Genomic DNA, 20,388 nt, shown 5'->3' with positions numbered 1-20,388 from the left:
CAGTAACGTGACTGGTTTAACTGGGAACAGGTCAGTAACGTGACTGGTTTAACTGGGAACAGGTCAGTAACGTGACTGGTTTAACTGGGAACAAGTCAGTAACGTGACTGGTTTAACTGGGAACAAGTCAGTAACATGACTGGTTTAACTGGGAACAGGTCAGTAACATGACTGGTTTAACTGGGAACAAGTCAGTAACGTGACTGGTTTAACTGGGAACAAGTCAGTAACGTGACTGGTTTAACTGGGAACAAGTCAGTAACATGACTGGTTTAACTGGGAACAGGTCAGTAACATGACTGGTTTAACTGGGAACAAGTCAGTAACGTGACTGGTTTAACTGGGAACAAGTCAGTAACGTGACTGGTTTAACTGGGAACAGGTCAGTAACGTGACTGGTTTAACTGGGAACAGGTCAGTAACGTGACTGGTTTAACTGAGAACAGGTCAGTAACGTGACTGGTTTAACTGGGAACAGGTCAGTAACGTGACTGGTTTAACTGGGATCAGGTCAGTAACGTGACTGGTTTAACTGGGATCAGGTCAGTAACATGACTTGTTTAACTGGGATCAGGTCAGTAACGTGACTGGTTTAACTGGGAACAAACTGGGAACAGGTCAGTAACGTTACTGGTTTAACTGGGAACAGGTCAGTAACGTGACTGGTTTAACTGGGAACAAACTGGGAACAGGTCAGTAACGTTACTGGTTTAACTGGGAACAGGTCAGTAACGTGACTGGTTTAACTGGGAACAAACTGGGAAAAGGTCAGTAACGTGACTGGTTTAACTGAGAACAGGTCAGTAACGTGACTGGTTTAACTGGGAACAGGTCAGTAACGTAACTGGTTTAATTGGGAACAGGTCAGTAACGTGACTGGTTTAACTGGAATCAGGTCAGTAACATGACTGGTTTAACTGGTAACAAACTGGGAACAGGTCAGTAACATGACTGGTTTAACTGAGAACAGGTCAGTAACGTGACTGGTTTAACTGGGAACAGGTCAGCAACGTGACTGGTTTAACTGGGATCAGGTCAGTAACGTGACTGGTTTAACTGGGATCAGGTCAGTAACATGACTGGTTTAACGGAACAGGTCAGTAACGTGACTGGTTTAACTGGGATCAGGTCAGTAACATGACTGGTTTAACTGGGAACAAACTGGGAACAGGTCAGTAACGTGACTGGTTTAACTGGGAACAAACTGGAAACAGGTCAGTAACATGACTGGTTTAACTGGGAACAGGTCAGTAACATGACTGGTTTAACTGGGAACAGGTCAGTAACGTGACTGGTTTAACTGAGAACAGGTCAGTAACGTGCCTGGTTTAACTGGGATCAGGTCAGTAACATGACTGGTTTAACTGGGATCAGGTCAGTAACGTGACTGGTTTAACTGGGAACAGGTCCGTAACATGACTGGTTTAACTGGGAACAGGTCAGTAACGTGACTGGTTTAACTGGGATCAGGTCAGTAACGTGACTGGTTTAACTGGGAACAGGTCAGCAACGTGACTGGTTTAACTGGGATCAGATCAGTAACATGACTGGTTTAACTGGGATCAGGTCAGTAACGTGACTCGTTTAACTGGGATCAGGTCAGTAACGTGACTGGTTTAACTGGGATCAGGTCAGTAACATGACTGGTTTAACTGGGATCAGGTCAGTAACATGACTGGTTTAACTGGGATCAGGTCAGTAACGTGACTGGTTTAACTGGGAACAAACTGGGAACAGGTCAGTAACGTGACTGGTTTAACTAGGAACAGGTCAGTAACGTGACTAGTTTAACTGGGAACAAACTGGGAACAGGTCAGTAACATGACTGGTTTAACTGAGAACAGGTCAGTAACATGACTGGTTTAACTGGGATCAGGTCAGTAACGTGACTGGTTTAACTGGGAACAAGTCAGTAACATGACTGGTTTAACTGGGAACAGGTCAGTAACATGACTGGTTTAACTGGAAACAGGTCAGTAACATTACTGGTTTAACTGGGAACAGGTCAGTAACATGACTGGTTTAACTGAGAACAGGTCAGTAACATGACTGGTTTAACTGGGAACAGGTCAGTAACGTGACTGGTTTAACTGGGATCAGGTCAGTAACATGACTGGTTTAACTGGGAACAGGTCAGTAACATGACTGGTTTAACTGGGATCAGGTCAGTAACGTGACTGGTTTAACTGGAAACAGGTCAGTAACATGACTGGTTTAACTGGGAACAAGTCAGTAACATGACTGGTTGAACTGGGATCAGGTCAGTAACATGACTGGTTTAACTGGGAACAGGTCAGTAACATGACTGGTTTAACTGGGAACAGGTCGGTAGCATGACTGGTTTAACTGGAAACAGGTCGGTAGCATGACTGGTTTAACTGGGAACAGGTCAGTAACATGACTGGTTTAACTGGGATCAGGTCAGTAACATGACTGGTTTAACTGGGAACAGGTCAGTAACATGACTGGTTTAACTGGAAACAGGTCAGTAACATGACTGGTTTAACTGGAAACAGGTCGGTAGCATGACTGGTTTAACTGGAAACAGGTCAGTAACATGACTGGTTTAACTGGGATCAGGTCAGTAACATGACTGGTTTAACTGGGAACAGGTCAGTAACATGACTGGTTTAACTGGAAACAAGTCAGTAACATGACTGGTTTAACTGGGAACAGGTCAGTAACATGACTGGTTTAACTGGGAACAGGTCAGTAACATGACTGGTTTAACTGGGAACAGGTCAGTAACATGACTGGTTTAACTGGGAACAGGTCAGTAACGTGACTGGTTTAACTGGGAACAAGTCAGTAACGTGACTGGTTTAACTGGGAACAGGTCAGTAACATGACTGGTTTAACTGGGAACAGGTCAGTAACATGACTGGTTTAACTGGGAACAGGTCAGTAACGTGACTGGTTTAACTGGGATCAGGTCACGAACGTGACTGGTTTAACTGGGATCAGGTCAGGAACGTGACTGGTTTAACTGGGATCAGGTCAGTAACATGACTGGTTTAACTGGGAACAAGTCAGTAACATGACTGGTTGAACTGGAAACGGGTCAGTAACATGACTGGTTTAACTGGAAACAGGTCGGTAGCATGACTGGTTGAACTGGGAACAGGTCAGTAACATGACTGGTTTAACTGGGATCAGGTCAGTAACATGACTGGTTTAACTGGAAACAGGTCAGTAACATTACTGGTTTAACTGGAAACAGGTCAGTAACATTACTGGTTTAACTGGGAACAGGTCAGTAACATGACTGGTTTAACTGGGAACAGGTCAGTAACATGACTGGTTTAACTGGGAACAGGTCAGTAACATGACTGGTTTAACTGGGAACAAGTCAGTAACGTGACTGGTTAAACTGGGAACAAGTCAGTAACGTGACTGGTTTAACTGGGAACAGGTCAGTAACGTGACTGGTTTAACTGGGAACAGGTCAGTAACGTGACTGGTTTAACTGGGAACAAGTCAGTAACGTGACTGGTTTAACTGGGAACAAGTCAGTAACATGACTGGTTTAACTGGGAACAGGTCAGTAACATGACTGGTTTAACTGGGAACAAGTCAGTAACGTGACTGGTTTAACTGGGAACAAGTCAGTAACGTGACTGGTTTAACTGGGAACAAGTCAGTAACATGACTGGTTTAACTGGGAACAGGTCAGTAACATGACTGGTTTAACTGGGAACAAGTCAGTAACGTGACTGGTTTAACTGGGAACAAGTCAGTAACATGACTGGTTTAACTGGGATCAGGTCAGTAACATGACTGGTTTAACTGGGAACAGGTCAGTAACATGACTGGTTTAACTGGAAACAAGTCAGTAACATGACTGGTTTAACTGGGAACAGGTCAGTAACATGACTGGTTTAACTGGGAACAGGTCAGTAACATGACTGGTTTAACTGGGAACAGGTCAGTAACGTGACTGGTTTAACTGGGAACAAGTCAGTAACGTGACTGGTTTAACTGGGAACAGGTCAGTAACGTGACTGGTTTAACTGAGAACAGGTCAGTAACGTGACTGGTTTAACTGGGAACAGGTCAGTAACATGACTGGTTTAACTGGGAACAGGTCAGTAACGTGACTGGTTTAACTGGGAACAGGTCAGTAACGTGACTGGTTTAACTGGGATCAGGTCAGGAACGTGACTGGTTTAACTGGGATCAGGTCAGTAACATGACTGGTTTAACTGGGAACAAGTCAGTAACATGACTGGTTGAACTGGAAACGGGTCAGTAACATGACTGGTTTAACTGGAAACAGGTCGGTAGCATGACTGGTTGAACTGGGAACAGGTCAGTAACATGACTGGTTTAACTGGGATCAGGTCAGTAACATGACTGGTTTAACTGGGAACAGGTCAGTAACATGACTGGTTTAACTGGAAACAGGTCAGTAACATTACTGGTTTAACTGGAAACAGGTCAGTAACATGACTGGTTTAACTGGGAACAGGTCAGTAACATGACTGGTTTAACTGGGAACAGGTCAGTAACATGACTGGTTTAACTGGGAACAAGTCAGTAACGTGACTGGTTTAACTGGGAACAAGTCAGTAACGTGACTGGTTTAACTGGGAACAGGTCAGTAACGTGACTGGTTTAACTGGGAACAGGTCAGTAACGTGACTGGTTTAACTGGGAACAAGTCAGTAACGTGACTGGTTTAACTGGGAACAAGTCAGTAACATGACTGGTTTAACTGGGAACAGGTCAGTAACATGACTGGTTTAACTGGGAACAAGTCAGTAACGTGACTGGTTTAACTGGGAACAAGTCAGTAACGTGACTGGTTTAACTGGGAACAAGTCAGTAACATGACTGGTTTAACTGGGAACAGGTCAGTAACGTGACTGGTTTAACTGGGAACAAGTCAGTAACGTGACTGGTTTAACTGGGAACAAGTCAGTAACGTGACTGGTTTAACTGGGAACAGGTCAGTAACGTGACTGGTTTAACTGAGAACAGGTCAGTAACGTGACTGGTTTAACTGGGAACAGGTCAGTAACGTGACTGGTTTAACTGGAATCAGGTCAGTAACGTGACTGGTTTAACTGGGATCAGGTCAGTAACATGACTTGTTTAACTGGGATCAGGTCAGTAACGTGACTGGTTTAACTGGGAACAAACTGGGAACAGGTCAGTAACGTTACTGGTTTAACTGGGAACAGGTCAGTAACGTGACTGGTTTAACTGGGAACAAACTGGGAACAGGTCAGTAACGTTACTGGTTTAACTGGGAACAGGTCAGTAACGTGACTGGTTTAACTGGGAACAAACTGGGAAAAGGTCAGTAACGTGACTGGTTTAACTGAGAACAGGTCAGTAACGTGACTGGTTTAACTGGGAACAGGTCAGTAACGTAACTGGTTTAATTGGGAACAGGTCAGTAACGTGACTGGTTTAACTGGAATCAGGTCAGTAACATGACTGGTTTAACTGGTAACAAACTGGGAACAGGTCAGTAACATGACTGGTTTAACTGAGAACAGGTCAGTAACGTGACTGGTTTAACTGGGAACAGGTCAGCAACGTGACTGGTTTAACTGGGATCAGGTCAGTAACGTGACTGGTTTAACTGGGATCAGGTCAGTAACATGACTGGTTTAACGGAACAGGTCAGTAACGTGACTGGTTTAACTGGGATCAGGTCAGTAACATGACTGGTTTAACTGGGAACAAACTGGGAACAGGTCAGTAACGTGACTGGTTTAACTGGGAACAAACTGGAAACAGGTCAGTAACATGACTGGTTTAACTGGGAACAGGTCAGTAACATGACTGGTTTAACTGGGAACAGGTCAGTAACGTGACTGGTTTAACTGAGAACAGGTCAGTAACGTGCCTGGTTTAACTGGGATCAGGTCAGTAACATGACTGGTTTAACTGGGATCAGGTCAGTAACGTGACTGGTTTAACTGGGAACAGGTCCGTAACATGACTAGTTTAACTGGGAACAGGTCAGTAACGTGACTGGTTTAACTGGGATCAGGTCAGTAACGTGACTGGTTTAACTGGGAACAGGTCAGCAACGTGACTGGTTTAACTGGGATCAGATCAGTAACATGACTGGTTTAACTGGGATCAGGTCAGTAACGTGACTCGTTTAACTGGGATCAGGTCAGTAACGTGACTGGTTTAACTGGGAACAGGTCAGTAACATGACTGGGGAACAGGTCAGTAACATGACTGGTTTAACTGGAAACAGGTCAGTAACATGACTGGTTTAACTGGGAACAGGTCAGTAACATGACTGGTTTAACTGGGAACAGGTCAGTAACATGACTGGTGTAACTGGGAACAGGTCAGTAACGTGACTGGTTTTACTGAGAACAGGTCAGTAACATGACTGGTTTAACTGGGATCAGGTCAGTAACGTGACTGGTTTAACTGGGAACAGGTCAGTAACATGACTGGTTTAACTGGGAACAGGTCAGTAACATGACTGGTTTAACTGGGATCAGGTCAGTAACATGACTGGTTTAACTGGGAACAGGTCAGTAACATGACTGGTTTAACTGGGAACAGGTCAGTAACGTGACTGGTTTAACTGGGATCAGGTCAGTAACGTGACGGGTTTAACTGGGAACAAACTGGGAACAGGTCAGTAACGTTACTGGTTTAACTGGGAACAGGTCAGTAACGTGACTGGTTTAACTGGGAACAAGTCAGTAACATAACTGGTTTAACTGGGAACAAGTCAGTAACATAACTGGTTTAACTGGGAACAGGTCAGTAACGTGACTGGTTTAACTGAGAACAGGTCAGTAACGTGACTGGTTTAATTGAGAAAAGGTCAGTAAAGTGACTGGTTTAACTGGGAACAAGTCAGTAACATAACTGGTTTAACTGGGAACAGGTCAGTAACATGACTGGTTTAACTGGGAACAGGTCAGTAACGTGACTGGTTTAACTGGGAAATAGTCAGTAACATGACTGGTTTAACTGAGAACAGGTCAGTAACATGACTGGTTTAACTGGGATCAGGTCAGTAACGTGACTGGTTTAACTGGGAACAAACTGGGAACAGGTCAGTAACGTTACTGGTTTAACTGGGAACAGGTCAGTAACATGACTGGTTTAACTGAGAACAGGTCAGTAACATGACTGGTTTAACTGGGATCAGGTCAGTAACGTGACGGGTTTAACTGGGAACAAACTGGGAACAGGTCAGTAACGTGACTGGTTTAACTGGGAACAGGTCAGTAACGTGACTGGTTTAACTGGGAACAGGTCAGTAACGTGACTGGTTTAACTGGGAACAGGTCAGTAACGTGACTGGTTTAACTGAGAACAGGTCAGTAACGTGACTGGTTTAATTGAGAAAAGGTCAGTAACGTGACTGGTTTAACTGGGAACAAGTCAGTAACATAACTGGTTTAACTGGGAACAGGTCAGTAACGTGACTGGTTTAACTGAGAACAGGTCAGTAACATGACTGGTTTAACTGGGATCAGGTCAGTAACGTGACTGGTTTAACTGGGAACAAACTGGGAACAGGTCAGTAACGTGACTGGTTTAACTGAGAACAGGTCAGTAACATGACTGGTTTAACTGGGATCAGGTCAGTAACATGACTGGTTTAACTGGGATCAGGTCAGTAACGTGACTGGTTTAACTGGGAACAAACTGGGAACAGGTCAGTAACGTGACTGGTTTAACTGAGAACAGGTCAGTAACATGACTGGTTTAACTGGGATCAGGTCAGTAACGTGACTGGTTTAACTGGGAACAGGTCAGTAACATGACTGGTTTAACTGGGATCAGGTCAGTAACGTGACTGGTTTAACTGGGATCAGGTCAGTAACGTGACTGGTTTAACTGGGATCAGGTCAGTAACATGACTGGTTTAACTGGGATCAGGTCAGTAACATGACTGGTTTAACTGGGATCAGGTCAGTAACGTGACTGGTTTAACTAGGAACAGGTCAGTAACGTGACTGGTTTAACTGGGATCAGGTCAGTAACATGACTGGTTTAACTAGGAACAGGTCAGTAACGTGACTGGTTTAACTGGGATCAGGTCAGTAACATGACTGGTTTAACTCGGAACAGGTCAGTAACGTGACTGGTTTAACTGGGAACAGGTCAGTAACGTGACTGGTTTAACTGGGATCAGGTCAGTAACATGACTGGTTTAACTGGGATCAGGTCAGTAACATGACTGGTTTAACTGGGAACAGGTCAGCAACGTGACTGGTTTAACTAGGAACAGGTCAGCAACGTGACTGGTTTAACTGGGATCAGGTCAGTAACGTGACTGGTTTAACTGGGATCAGGTCAGTAACATGACTGATTTAACTGGGAACAGGTCAGTTACGTGACTGGTTTAACTGGGAACAAACTGGAAACAGGTCAGTAACGTGACTGGTTTAACTGGGAACAGGTCGGTAGCATGACTGGTTTAACTGGGAACAGGTCAGTAACATGACTGATTTAACTGGGAACAGGTCAGTTACGTGACTGGTTTAACTAGGAACAGGTCAGCAACGTGACTGGTTTAACTGGGATCAGGTCAGTAACGTGACTGGTTTAACTGGGATCAGGTCAGTAACATGACTGATTTAACTGGGAACAGGTCAGTTACGTGACTGGTTTAACTGGGAACAAACTGGAAACAGGTCAGTAACGTGACTGGTTTAACTGGGAACAGGTCAGTAACATGACTGGTTTAACTGGGAACAGGTCAGTAACGTGCCTGGCTTAACTGGGATCAGGTCAGTAACATGACTGGTTTAACTGGGATCAGGTCAGTGACATGACTGGTTTAACTGGGATCAGGTCAGTAAGGTGACTGGTTTAACTGGGAACAGGTCTGTAACATGACTGGTTTAACTGGGAAAAGGTCAGTAACATGACTGGTTTAACTGGGATCAGGTCAGTAACGTGACTGGTTTAACTGGGAACAGGTCAGCAACGTGACTGGTTTAACTGGGATCAGGTCAGTAACATGACTGGTTTAACTGGGATCAGGTCAGTAACATGACTGGTTTAACTGGGATCAGGTCAGTAACATGACTGGTTTAACTGGGAACAAGTCAGTAACATGACTGGTTTAACTGGGAACAGGTCAGTAACGTGACTGGTTTAACTGGGATCAGGTCAGGAACGTGACTGGTTTAACTGGGATCAGGTCAGTAACATGACTGGTTTAACTGGGAACAAGTCAGTAACATGACTGGTTGAACTGGAAACGGGTCAGTAACATGACTGGTTTAACTGGAAACAGGTCGGTAGCATGACTGGTTGAACTGGGAACAGGTCAGTAACATGACTGGTTTAACTGGGATCAGGTCAGTAACATGACTGGTTTAACTGGAAACAGGTCAGTAACATTACTGGTTTAACTGGAAACAGGTCAGTAACATTACTGGTTTAACTGGGAACAGGTCAGTAACATGACTGGTTTAACTGGGAACAGGTCAGTAACATGACTGGTTTAACTGGGAACAGGTCAGTAACATGACTGGTTTAACTGGGAACAAGTCAGTAACGTGACTGGTTAAACTGGGAACAAGTCAGTAACGTGACTGGTTTAACTGGGAACAGGTCAGTAACGTGACTGGTTTAACTGGGAACAGGTCAGTAACGTGACTGGTTTAACTGGGAACAAGTCAGTAACGTGACTGGTTTAACTGGGAACAAGTCAGTAACATGACTGGTTTAACTGGGAACAGGTCAGTAACATGACTGGTTTAACTGGGAACAAGTCAGTAACGTGACTGGTTTAACTGGGAACAAGTCAGTAACGTGACTGGTTTAACTGGGAACAAGTCAGTAACATGACTGGTTTAACTGGGAACAGGTCAGTAACATGACTGGTTTAACTGGGAACAAGTCAGTAACGTGACTGGTTTAACTGGGAACAAGTCAGTAACATGACTGGTTTAACTGGGATCAGGTCAGTAACATGACTGGTTTAACTGGGAACAGGTCAGTAACATGACTGGTTTAACTGGAAACAAGTCAGTAACATGACTGGTTTAACTGGGAACAGGTCAGTAACATGACTGGTTTAACTGGGAACAGGTCAGTAACATGACTGGTTTAACTGGGAACAGGTCAGTAACGTGACTGGTTTAACTGGGAACAAGTCAGTAACGTGACTGGTTTAACTGGGAACAGGTCAGTAACGTGACTGGTTTAACTGAGAACAGGTCAGTAACGTGACTGGTTTAACTGGGAACAGGTCAGTAACATGACTGGTTTAACTGGGAACAGGTCAGTAACGTGACTGGTTTAACTGGGAACAGGTCAGTAACGTGACTGGTTTAACTGGGATCAGGTCAGGAACGTGACTGGTTTAACTGGGATCAGGTCAGTAACATGACTGGTTTAACTGGGAACAAGTCAGTAACATGACTGGTTGAACTGGAAACGGGTCAGTAACATGACTGGTTTAACTGGAAACAGGTCGGTAGCATGACTGGTTGAACTGGGAACAGGTCAGTAACATGACTGGTTTAACTGGGATCAGGTCAGTAACATGACTGGTTTAACTGGGAACAGGTCAGTAACATGACTGGTTTAACTGGAAACAGGTCAGTAACATTACTGGTTTAACTGGAAACAGGTCAGTAACATGACTGGTTTAACTGGGAACAGGTCAGTAACATGACTGGTTTAACTGGGAACAGGTCAGTAACATGACTGGTTTAACTGGGAACAAGTCAGTAACGTGACTGGTTTAACTGGGAACAAGTCAGTAACGTGACTGGTTTAACTGGGAACAGGTCAGTAACGTGACTGGTTTAACTGGGAACAGGTCAGTAACGTGACTGGTTTAACTGGGAACAAGTCAGTAACGTGACTGGTTTAACTGGGAACAAGTCAGTAACATGACTGGTTTAACTGGGAACAGGTCAGTAACATGACTGGTTTAACTGGGAACAAGTCAGTAACGTGACTGGTTTAACTGGGAACAAGTCAGTAACGTGACTGGTTTAACTGGGAACAAGTCAGTAACATGACTGGTTTAACTGGGAACAGGTCAGTAACGTGACTGGTTTAACTGGGAACAAGTCAGTAACGTGACTGGTTTAACTGGGAACAAGTCAGTAACGTGACTGGTTTAACTGGGAACAGGTCAGTAACGTGACTGGTTTAACTGAGAACAGGTCAGTAACGTGACTGGTTTAACTGGGAACAGGTCAGTAACGTGACTGGTTTAACTGGAATCAGGTCAGTAACGTGACTGGTTTAACTGGGATCAGGTCAGTAACATGACTTGTTTAACTGGGATCAGGTCAGTAACGTGACTGGTTTAACTGGGAACAAACTGGGAACAGGTCAGTAACGTTACTGGTTTAACTGGGAACAGGTCAGTAACGTGACTGGTTTAACTGGGAACAAACTGGGAACAGGTCAGTAACGTTACTGGTTTAACTGGGAACAGGTCAGTAACGTGACTGGTTTAACTGGGAACAAACTGGGAAAAGGTCAGTAACGTGACTGGTTTAACTGAGAACAGGTCAGTAACGTGACTGGTTTAACTGGGAACAGGTCAGTAACGTAACTGGTTTAATTGGGAACAGGTCAGTAACGTGACTGGTTTAACTGGAATCAGGTCAGTAACATGACTGGTTTAACTGGTAACAAACTGGGAACAGGTCAGTAACATGACTGGTTTAACTGAGAACAGGTCAGTAACGTGACTGGTTTAACTGGGAACAGGTCAGCAACGTGACTGGTTTAACTGGGATCAGGTCAGTAACGTGACTGGTTTAACTGGGATCAGGTCAGTAACATGACTGGTTTAACGGAACAGGTCAGTAACGTGACTGGTTTAACTGGGATCAGGTCAGTAACATGACTGGTTTAACTGGGAACAAACTGGGAACAGGTCAGTAACGTGACTGGTTTAACTGGGAACAAACTGGAAACAGGTCAGTAACATGACTGGTTTAACTGGGAACAGGTCAGTAACATGACTGGTTTAACTGGGAACAGGTCAGTAACGTGACTGGTTTAACTGAGAACAGGTCAGTAACGTGCCTGGTTTAACTGGGATCAGGTCAGTAACATGACTGGTTTAACTGGGATCAGGTCAGTAACGTGACTGGTTTAACTGGGAACAGGTCCGTAACATGACTAGTTTAACTGGGAACAGGTCAGTAACGTGACTGGTTTAACTGGGATCAGGTCAGTAACGTGACTGGTTTAACTGGGAACAGGTCAGCAACGTGACTGGTTTAACTGGGATCAGATCAGTAACATGACTGGTTTAACTGGGATCAGGTCAGTAACGTGACTCGTTTAACTGGGATCAGGTCAGTAACGTGACTGGTTTAACTGGGAACAGGTCAGTAACATGACTGGGGAACAGGTCAGTAACATGACTGGTTTAACTGGAAACAGGTCAGTAACATGACTGGTTTAACTGGGAACAGGTCAGTAACATGACTGGTTTAACTGGGAACAGGTCAGTAACATGACTGGTGTAACTGGGAACAGGTCAGTAACGTGACTGGTTTTACTGAGAACAGGTCAGTAACATGACTGGTTTAACTGGGATCAGGTCAGTAACGTGACTGGTTTAACTGGGAACAGGTCAGTAACATGACTGGTTTAACTGGGAACAGGTCAGTAACATGACTGGTTTAACTGGGATCAGGTCAGTAACATGACTGGTTTAACTGGGAACAGGTCAGTAACATGACTGGTTTAACTGGGAACAGGTCAGTAACGTGACTGGTTTAACTGGGATCAGGTCAGTAACGTGACGGGTTTAACTGGGAACAAACTGGGAACAGGTCAGTAACGTTACTGGTTTAACTGGGAACAGGTCAGTAACGTGACTGGTTTAACTGGGAACAAGTCAGTAACATAACTGGTTTAACTGGGAACAAGTCAGTAACATAACTGGTTTAACTGGGAACAGGTCAGTAACGTGACTGGTTTAACTGAGAACAGGTCAGTAACGTGACTGGTTTAATTGAGAAAAGGTCAGTAAAGTGACTGGTTTAACTGGGAACAAGTCAGTAACATAACTGGTTTAACTGGGAACAGGTCAGTAACATGACTGGTTTAACTGGGAACAGGTCAGTAACGTGACTGGTTTAACTGGGAAATAGTCAGTAACATGACTGGTTTAACTGAGAACAGGTCAGTAACATGACTGGTTTAACTGGGATCAGGTCAGTAACGTGACTGGTTTAACTGGGAACAAACTGGGAACAGGTCAGTAACGTTACTGGTTTAACTGGGAACAGGTCAGTAACATGACTGGTTTAACTGAGAACAGGTCAGTAACATGACTGGTTTAACTGGGATCAGGTCAGTAACGTGACGGGTTTAACTGGGAACAAACTGGGAACAGGTCAGTAACGTGACTGGTTTAACTGGGAACAGGTCAGTAACGTGACTGGTTTAACTGGGAACAGGTCAGTAACGTGACTGGTTTAACTGGGAACAGGTCAGTAACGTGACTGGTTTAACTGAGAACAGGTCAGTAACGTGACTGGTTTAATTGAGAAAAGGTCAGTAACGTGACTGGTTTAACTGGGAACAAGTCAGTAACATAACTGGTTTAACTGGGAACAGGTCAGTAACGTGACTGGTTTAACTGAGAACAGGTCAGTAACATGACTGGTTTAACTGGGATCAGGTCAGTAACGTGACTGGTTTAACTGGGAACAAACTGGGAACAGGTCAGTAACGTGACTGGTTTAACTGAGAACAGGTCAGTAACATGACTGGTTTAACTGGGATCAGGTCAGTAACATGACTGGTTTAACTGGGATCAGGTCAGTAACGTGACTGGTTTAACTGGGAACAAACTGGGAACAGGTCAGTAACGTGACTGGTTTAACTGAGAACAGGTCAGTAACATGACTGGTTTAACTGGGATCAGGTCAGTAACGTGACTGGTTTAACTGGGAACAGGTCAGTAACATGACTGGTTTAACTGGGATCAGGTCAGTAACGTGACTGGTTTAACTGGGATCAGGTCAGTAACGTGACTGGTTTAACTGGGATCAGGTCAGTAACATGACTGGTTTAACTGGGATCAGGTCAGTAACATGACTGGTTTAACTGGGATCAGGTCAGTAACGTGACTGGTTTAACTAGGAACAGGTCAGTAACGTGACTGGTTTAACTGGGATCAGGTCAGTAACATGACTGGTTTAACTAGGAACAGGTCAGTAACGTGACTGGTTTAACTGGGATCAGGTCAGTAACATGACTGGTTTAACTCGGAACAGGTCAGTAACGTGACTGGTTTAACTGGGAACAGGTCAGTAACGTGACTGGTTTAACTGGGATCAGGTCAGTAACATGACTGGTTTAACTGGGATCAGGTCAGTAACATGACTGGTTTAACTGGGAACAGGTCAGCAACGTGACTGGTTTAACTAGGAACAGGTCAGCAACGTGACTGGTTTAACTGGGATCAGGTCAGTAACGTGACTGGTTTAACTGGGATCAGGTCAGTAACATGACTGATTTAACTGGGAACAGGTCAGTTACGTGACTGGTTTAACTGGGAACAAACTGGAAACAGGTCAGTAACGTGACTGGTTTAACTGGGAACAGGTCGGTAGCATGACTGGTTTAACTGGGAACAGGTCAGTAACATGACTGATTTAACTGGGAACAGGTCAGTTACGTGACTGGTTTAACTAGGAACAGGTCAGCAACGTGACTGGTTTAACTGGGATCAGGTCAGTAACGTGACTGGTTTAACTGGGATCAGGTCAGTAACATGACTGATTTAACTGGGAACAGGTCAGTTACGTGACTGGTTTAACTGGGAACAAACTGGAAACAGGTCAGTAACGTGACTGGTTTAACTGGGAACAGGTCAGTAACATGACTGGTTTAACTGGGAACAGGTCAGTAACGTGCCTGGCTTAACTGGGATCAGGTCAGTAACATGACTGGTTTAACTGGGATCAGGTCAGTGACATGACTGGTTTAACTGGGATCAGGTCAGTAAGGTGACTGGTTTAACTGGGAACAGGTCTGTAACATGACTGGTTTAACTGGGAAAAGGTCAGTAACATGACTGGTTTAACTGGGATCAGGTCAGTAACGTGACTGGTTTAACTGGGAACAGGTCAGCAACGTGACTGGTTTAACTGGGATCAGGTCAGTAACATGACTGGTTTAACTGGGATCAGGTCAGTAACATGACTGGTTTAACTGGGATCAGGTCAGTAACATGACTGGTTTAACTGGGAACAAGTCAGTAACATGACTGGTTTAACTGGGAACAGGTCAGTAACGTGACTGGTTTAACTGGGAACAAGTCAGTAACGTGACTGGTGTAACTGGGAACAGGTCAGTAACATGACTGGTTTAACTGGGATCAGGTCAGTAACATGACTGGTTTAACTGGAAACAGGTCAGTAACATGACTGGTTTAACTGGAAACAGGTCAGTAACATTACTGGTTTAACTGGGAACAGGTCAGTAACATGACTGGTTTAACTGAGAACAGGTCAGTAACATGACTGGTTTAACTGGGAACAGGTCAGTAACGTGACTGGTTTAACTGGGATCAGGTCAGTAACATGACTGGTTTAACTGGGAACAGGTCAGTAACATGACTGGTTTAACTGGGATCAGGTCAGTAACGTGACTGGTTTAACTGGGATCAGGTCAGTAACATGACTGGTTTAACTGGGAACAAGTCAGTAACATGACTGGTTGAACTGGGATCAGGTCAGTAACATGACTGGTTTAACTGGGAACAGGTCAGTAACATGACTGGTTTAACTGGGAACAGGTCGGTAGCATGACTGGTTTAACTGGGAACAGGTCAGTAACATGACTGGTTTAACTGGAAACAGGTCGGTAGCATGACTGGTTTAACTGGGAACAGGTCAGTAACATGACTGGTTTAACTGGGATCAGGTCAGTAACATGACTAGTTTAACTGGGAACAGGTCAGTAACATGACTGGTTTAACTGGAAACAGGTCAGTAACATGACTGGTTTAACTGGAAACAGGTCGGTAGCATGACTGGTTTAACTGGGAACAGGTCAGTAACATGACTGGTTTAACTGGGATCAGGTCAGTAACATGACTGGTTTAACTGGGAACAGGTCAGTAACATGACTGGTTTAACTGGAAACAGGTCAGTAACATGACTGGTTTAACTGGGAACAGGTCAGTAACATGACTGGTTTAACTGGGAACAGGTCAGTAACATGACTGGTTTAACTGGGAACAGGTCAGTAACGTGACTGGTTTAACTGGGAACAGGTCAGTAACGTGACTGGTTTAACTGGGAACAAGTCAGTAACGTGACTGGTTTAACTGGGAACAGGTCAGTAACGTGACTGGTTTAACTGAGAACAGGTCAGTAACGTGACTGGTTTAACTGGGAACAGGTCAGTAACATGACTGGTTTAACTGGGAACAGGTCAGTAACATGACTGGTTTAACTGGGAACAGGTCAGTAACATGACTGGTTTAACTGGGAACAGGTCAGTAACGTGACTGGTTTAACTGGGAACAGGTCAGTAACATGACTGGTTTAACTGGGATCAGGTCAGTAACATGACTGGTTTAACTGGGAACAAGTCAGTAACATGACTGGTTTAACTGGAAACAGGTCAGTAACATGACTGGTTTAACTGGAAACAGGTCGGTAGCATGACTGGTTTAACTGGGAACAGGTCAGTAACATGACTGGTTTAACTGGGATCAGGTCAGTAACATGACTGGTTTAACTGGGAACAGGTCAGTAACATGACTGGTTTAACTGGAAACAGGTCAGTAACATTACTGGTTTAACTGGGAACAGGTCAGTAACATGACTGGTTTAACTGGGAACAGGTCAGTAACATGACTGGTTTAACTGGGAACAGGTCAGTAACATGACTGGTTTAACTGGGAACAAGTCAGTAACGTGACTGGTTTAACTGGGAACAAGTCAGTAACGTGACTGGTTTAACTGGGAACAGGTCAGTAACGTGACTGGTTTAACTGGGAACAGGTCAGTAACGTGACTGGTTTAACTGGGAACAAGTCAGTAACGTGACTGGTTTAACTGGGAACAAGTCAGTAACGTGACTGGTTTAACTGGGAACAAGTCAGTAACGTGACTGGTTTAACTGGGAACAGGTCAGTAACATGACTGGTTTAACTGGGAACAAGTCAGTAACGTGACTGGTTTAACTGGGAACAAGTCAGTAACGTGACTGGTTTAACTGGGAACAAGTCAGTAACATGACTGGTTTAACTGGGAACAGGTCAGTAACATGACTGGTTTAACTGGGAACAAGTCAGTAACGTGACTGGTTTAACTGGGAACAAGTCAGTAACGTGACTGGTTTAACTGGGAACAGGTCAGTAACGTGACTGGTTTAACTGAGAACAGGTCAGTAACGTGACTGGTTTAACTGGGAACAGGTCAGTAACGTGACTGGTTTAACTGGGATCAGGTCAGTAACGTGACTGGTTTAACTGGGATCAGGTCAGTAACATGACTGGTTTAACTGGGATCAGGTCAGTAACGTGACTGGTTTAACTGGAAACAGGTCAGTAACGTTACTGGTTTAACTGGGAACAGGTCAGTAACATGACTGGTTTAACTGGGATCAGGTCAGTAACGTGACTGGTTTAACTGAGAACAGGTCAGTAACATGACTGGTTTAACTGGGATCAGGTCAGTAACGTGACTGGTTTAACTGGGAACAAACTGGGAACAGGTCAGTAACATGACTGGTTTAACTGGGAACAGGTCAGTAACGTGACTGGTTTAACTGGGAACAAACTGGGAACAGGTCAGTAACGTGACTGGTTTAACTGAGAACAGGTCAGTAACGTGACTGGTTTAACTGGGAACAGGTCAGTAACGTAACTGGTTTAATTGGGAACAGGTCAGTAACGTGACTGGTTTAACTGGGAACAGGTCAGTAACATGACTGGTTTAACTGGGAACAAGTCAGTAACGTGACTGCTTTAACTGGGAACAGGTCAGTAGCATGACTGGTTTAACTAGGAACAGGTCAGTAACGTGACTGGTTTAACTGGGAACAGGTCAGTAACGTGACTGGTTTAACTGGGAACAGGTCAGTAACGTGACTGGTTTAACTAGGAACAGGTCAGTAACGTGACTGGTTTAACTGGGAACAGGTCAGTAACATATCTTAGATAGACAGATGGACAGAGATTAACCAGTCTGAGACAAACTGTCTCTCTTCTACTGGTTAGAAATTAATTACTTTAAAAATCTCCAAGGAAAATTCCGTTCCAGTACAACCAGACCTGATTAATGCAAACAGGACCGGGCAGACTGCAGCTGCAGCCAATTAGGGGCACACCGCACAGGCAGAATGGAAAGGAAAAAACATGAGGTAAACATGGAATGGAGGAGAAAAAGGAAGTTTTTTTATTCAACAAAGAAAAGCTCAGAAACAAAATAGCACATGGTGGTGGGGGGGTCTCGTGGAACAGCCAGTCAGGTCCCAGTCAAACAGGAACACTTGTCCTGATGAGATTCTTTCCTTATTTACATTTTACAGAGTCATGTTTTGGGAGGAAGCAGGTTTCAGGATGAGAACATCTCTAGTGGGATCTGAACTCCTCCAGTCTGAACTTAAACAGGTCTTCAGGATCTTATTCATCCTCAATTATGATGCGTACCTGTCAACAGCTGCCTGCAGTGCGCTGATCCGTGTCTGCATCATCTGAAGAACACCTGAAAACAACAAGAAAGCCAAGCTTTCATTTCAGGCAGTAGAAGAATGGTGGCACCATCTTCTGGTGAAAACAAGTAGCATCGCCATGACGACGTCTCACATCCGACATGATGCGTACAGGTCAGCATCCTCACTCCATGACGTCTTCATCATCATGTCCAGGTGAAAACAGAGATCTCTTAGCACCATCAAGGTCTCTTGATGGTGATGAAGATGTGATAAATAATGGAGGATTTACCATCTATTCATTCATTCATTCATTCATTATCCGAACCACTTAGTCCTATTAAGGGTCGCGGGGAAGCTGGAGCCTATCCCAGCAGCTCTTGGGCGAGAGGCAGGGTACACCCTGGACAGCTCGCCAGTCCATCGCATCTAGAGTCTCTGAATAAACACTACATGTTGTGTCTGGATTGTAAACCTCCTGGACAGATAGAAATACTGGAAAACCTCCGTAGACCAGCTCAAGGGTCACATGACCATCCCAGTTCCACATTTGCGTTCCTGATGGGATCTAAAGAATAGTTAAGGGTTCAAAAGGAAGATCAGACACTTCCCTTCCAATAAAATGATGAGTGACTGTCTGAAACAACACTGACTTAACACGTGGAGGACATATTCACCAACATGGACATTGTCCACATAGAGCTTTGTTACCTTCCAGAGACTCGATCCCCGTGGCCTGAGCCAGTAAGTCCTCATGTCTCGCGACAACCTGGGAGGAAAACATAAACACAACTAGAACCGGACAGGTCAAGCTTCATCACAAGGTGAAACCTTCTGAAGACCCGGGGGGACTGGAAAATGGCAGGTGGACGGGTCTGTCTCTGACTGGGTCGGTACCTGGCTGTGCAGCTCTTTGTCCAGCTGGCTGATGCCCTGCGCGAGCCCGGCCAGGTGCTGCGCGATCACAGCCTGGTGGATGGCCTGCGCGGTGTACGTCTTCACGTCGAAGTCCTGGGCCAGGAAATCCGCGAAGCATTCTGTAAACACAGCGAAACCCTGAACTGTCTGTCCCACACCCCCAGCAGCCCGAACCAGCTCCAGAACCAGCAGCCCGAACCAGTAGCCTGAACCAACTCCAGAACCAGTTCCGGGCAGGCTGCTTATTTACATGAAGTTCCCGTTTACCGACATTAAACCCGTTTTATCGACCCCAGCGGCATTAAAGTGATCTGGTTCCCAGTCTGGAAAGCAGCGTTTCTAGACTGGAAACCAGCGGAATTCCAGACATAGTCCATGTTTTTACCATCTTTCAGGAGGGAAGTCGTGGAAGACTCTCTGCTAGCCTCCATGTTGACGTTTCCGCGTGTGACGTCATTATCCTCTTCTTCACAGTCCAGCGTTCCAGCGCTGACTGTCCACCGTTACAGACCACCGCCACCCACTGGTCAGGTGTGGAACAGCAAGTACAAAAAACTACACATTTCTCACCTTAAATCTCCCAGCACTTCCAGGAGGTTCAGGAAACATGTGGCATGTCCTCAACTGGACACATAACCCAGTCGCACCTCTAGTCATTGCTGGGACCACTGGGACCACAGACAAAAGCCCTGCCCTCCTCCAGCCCAGCCATCGGCGTCCACCCTTCCCGGGTCTCACCCGCAGCAGCAGGCAGCTTGTCTGTTCCTGGAACCCATCTGGAAGAACGCTGCAGAGGCCCAAGAAACAATGATGAATGCGATAAGGGGAATGTTGTTTTTAATGTTTTGACGTCATCTC

At 44.9% G+C, this 20,388-nt stretch overlaps 1 protein-coding gene across 1 annotated transcript in view; it reads right to left on the bottom strand.

The window, feature by feature from the left end:
- Window positions 1–19,976, bottom strand: part of cog5 (component of oligomeric golgi complex 5) — a 302,838-nt gene extending 282,862 nt beyond the window's left edge. Inside the window, exons 1-4 of the mRNA XM_079262900.1 lie at window positions 19,916–19,976; window positions 19,510–19,649; window positions 19,324–19,381; window positions 18,611–18,665 (exon numbers count right to left, since the gene is read on the bottom strand). Coding sequence (XP_079119026.1) covers window positions 18,611–18,665; window positions 19,324–19,381; window positions 19,510–19,649; window positions 19,916–19,961 — 299 coding nt within the window. The 5' untranslated portion in view covers window positions 19,962–19,976. The remainder of the gene's footprint in view (window positions 1–18,610; window positions 18,666–19,323; window positions 19,382–19,509; window positions 19,650–19,915) is intronic.
- Between the last annotated feature and the right edge of the window lie 412 nt (window positions 19,977–20,388).

Source organism: Telmatherina bonti, assembly GCF_933228915.1.
Source record: "Telmatherina bonti genome assembly, chromosome: 23".
NCBI classification, from domain to species: Eukaryota; Metazoa; Chordata; class Actinopteri; order Atheriniformes; family Telmatherinidae; genus Telmatherina; species Telmatherina bonti.
Note: the sequence above shows the minus strand (reverse complement) of the source record. Positions and strands in the feature narration are given on the sequence as shown.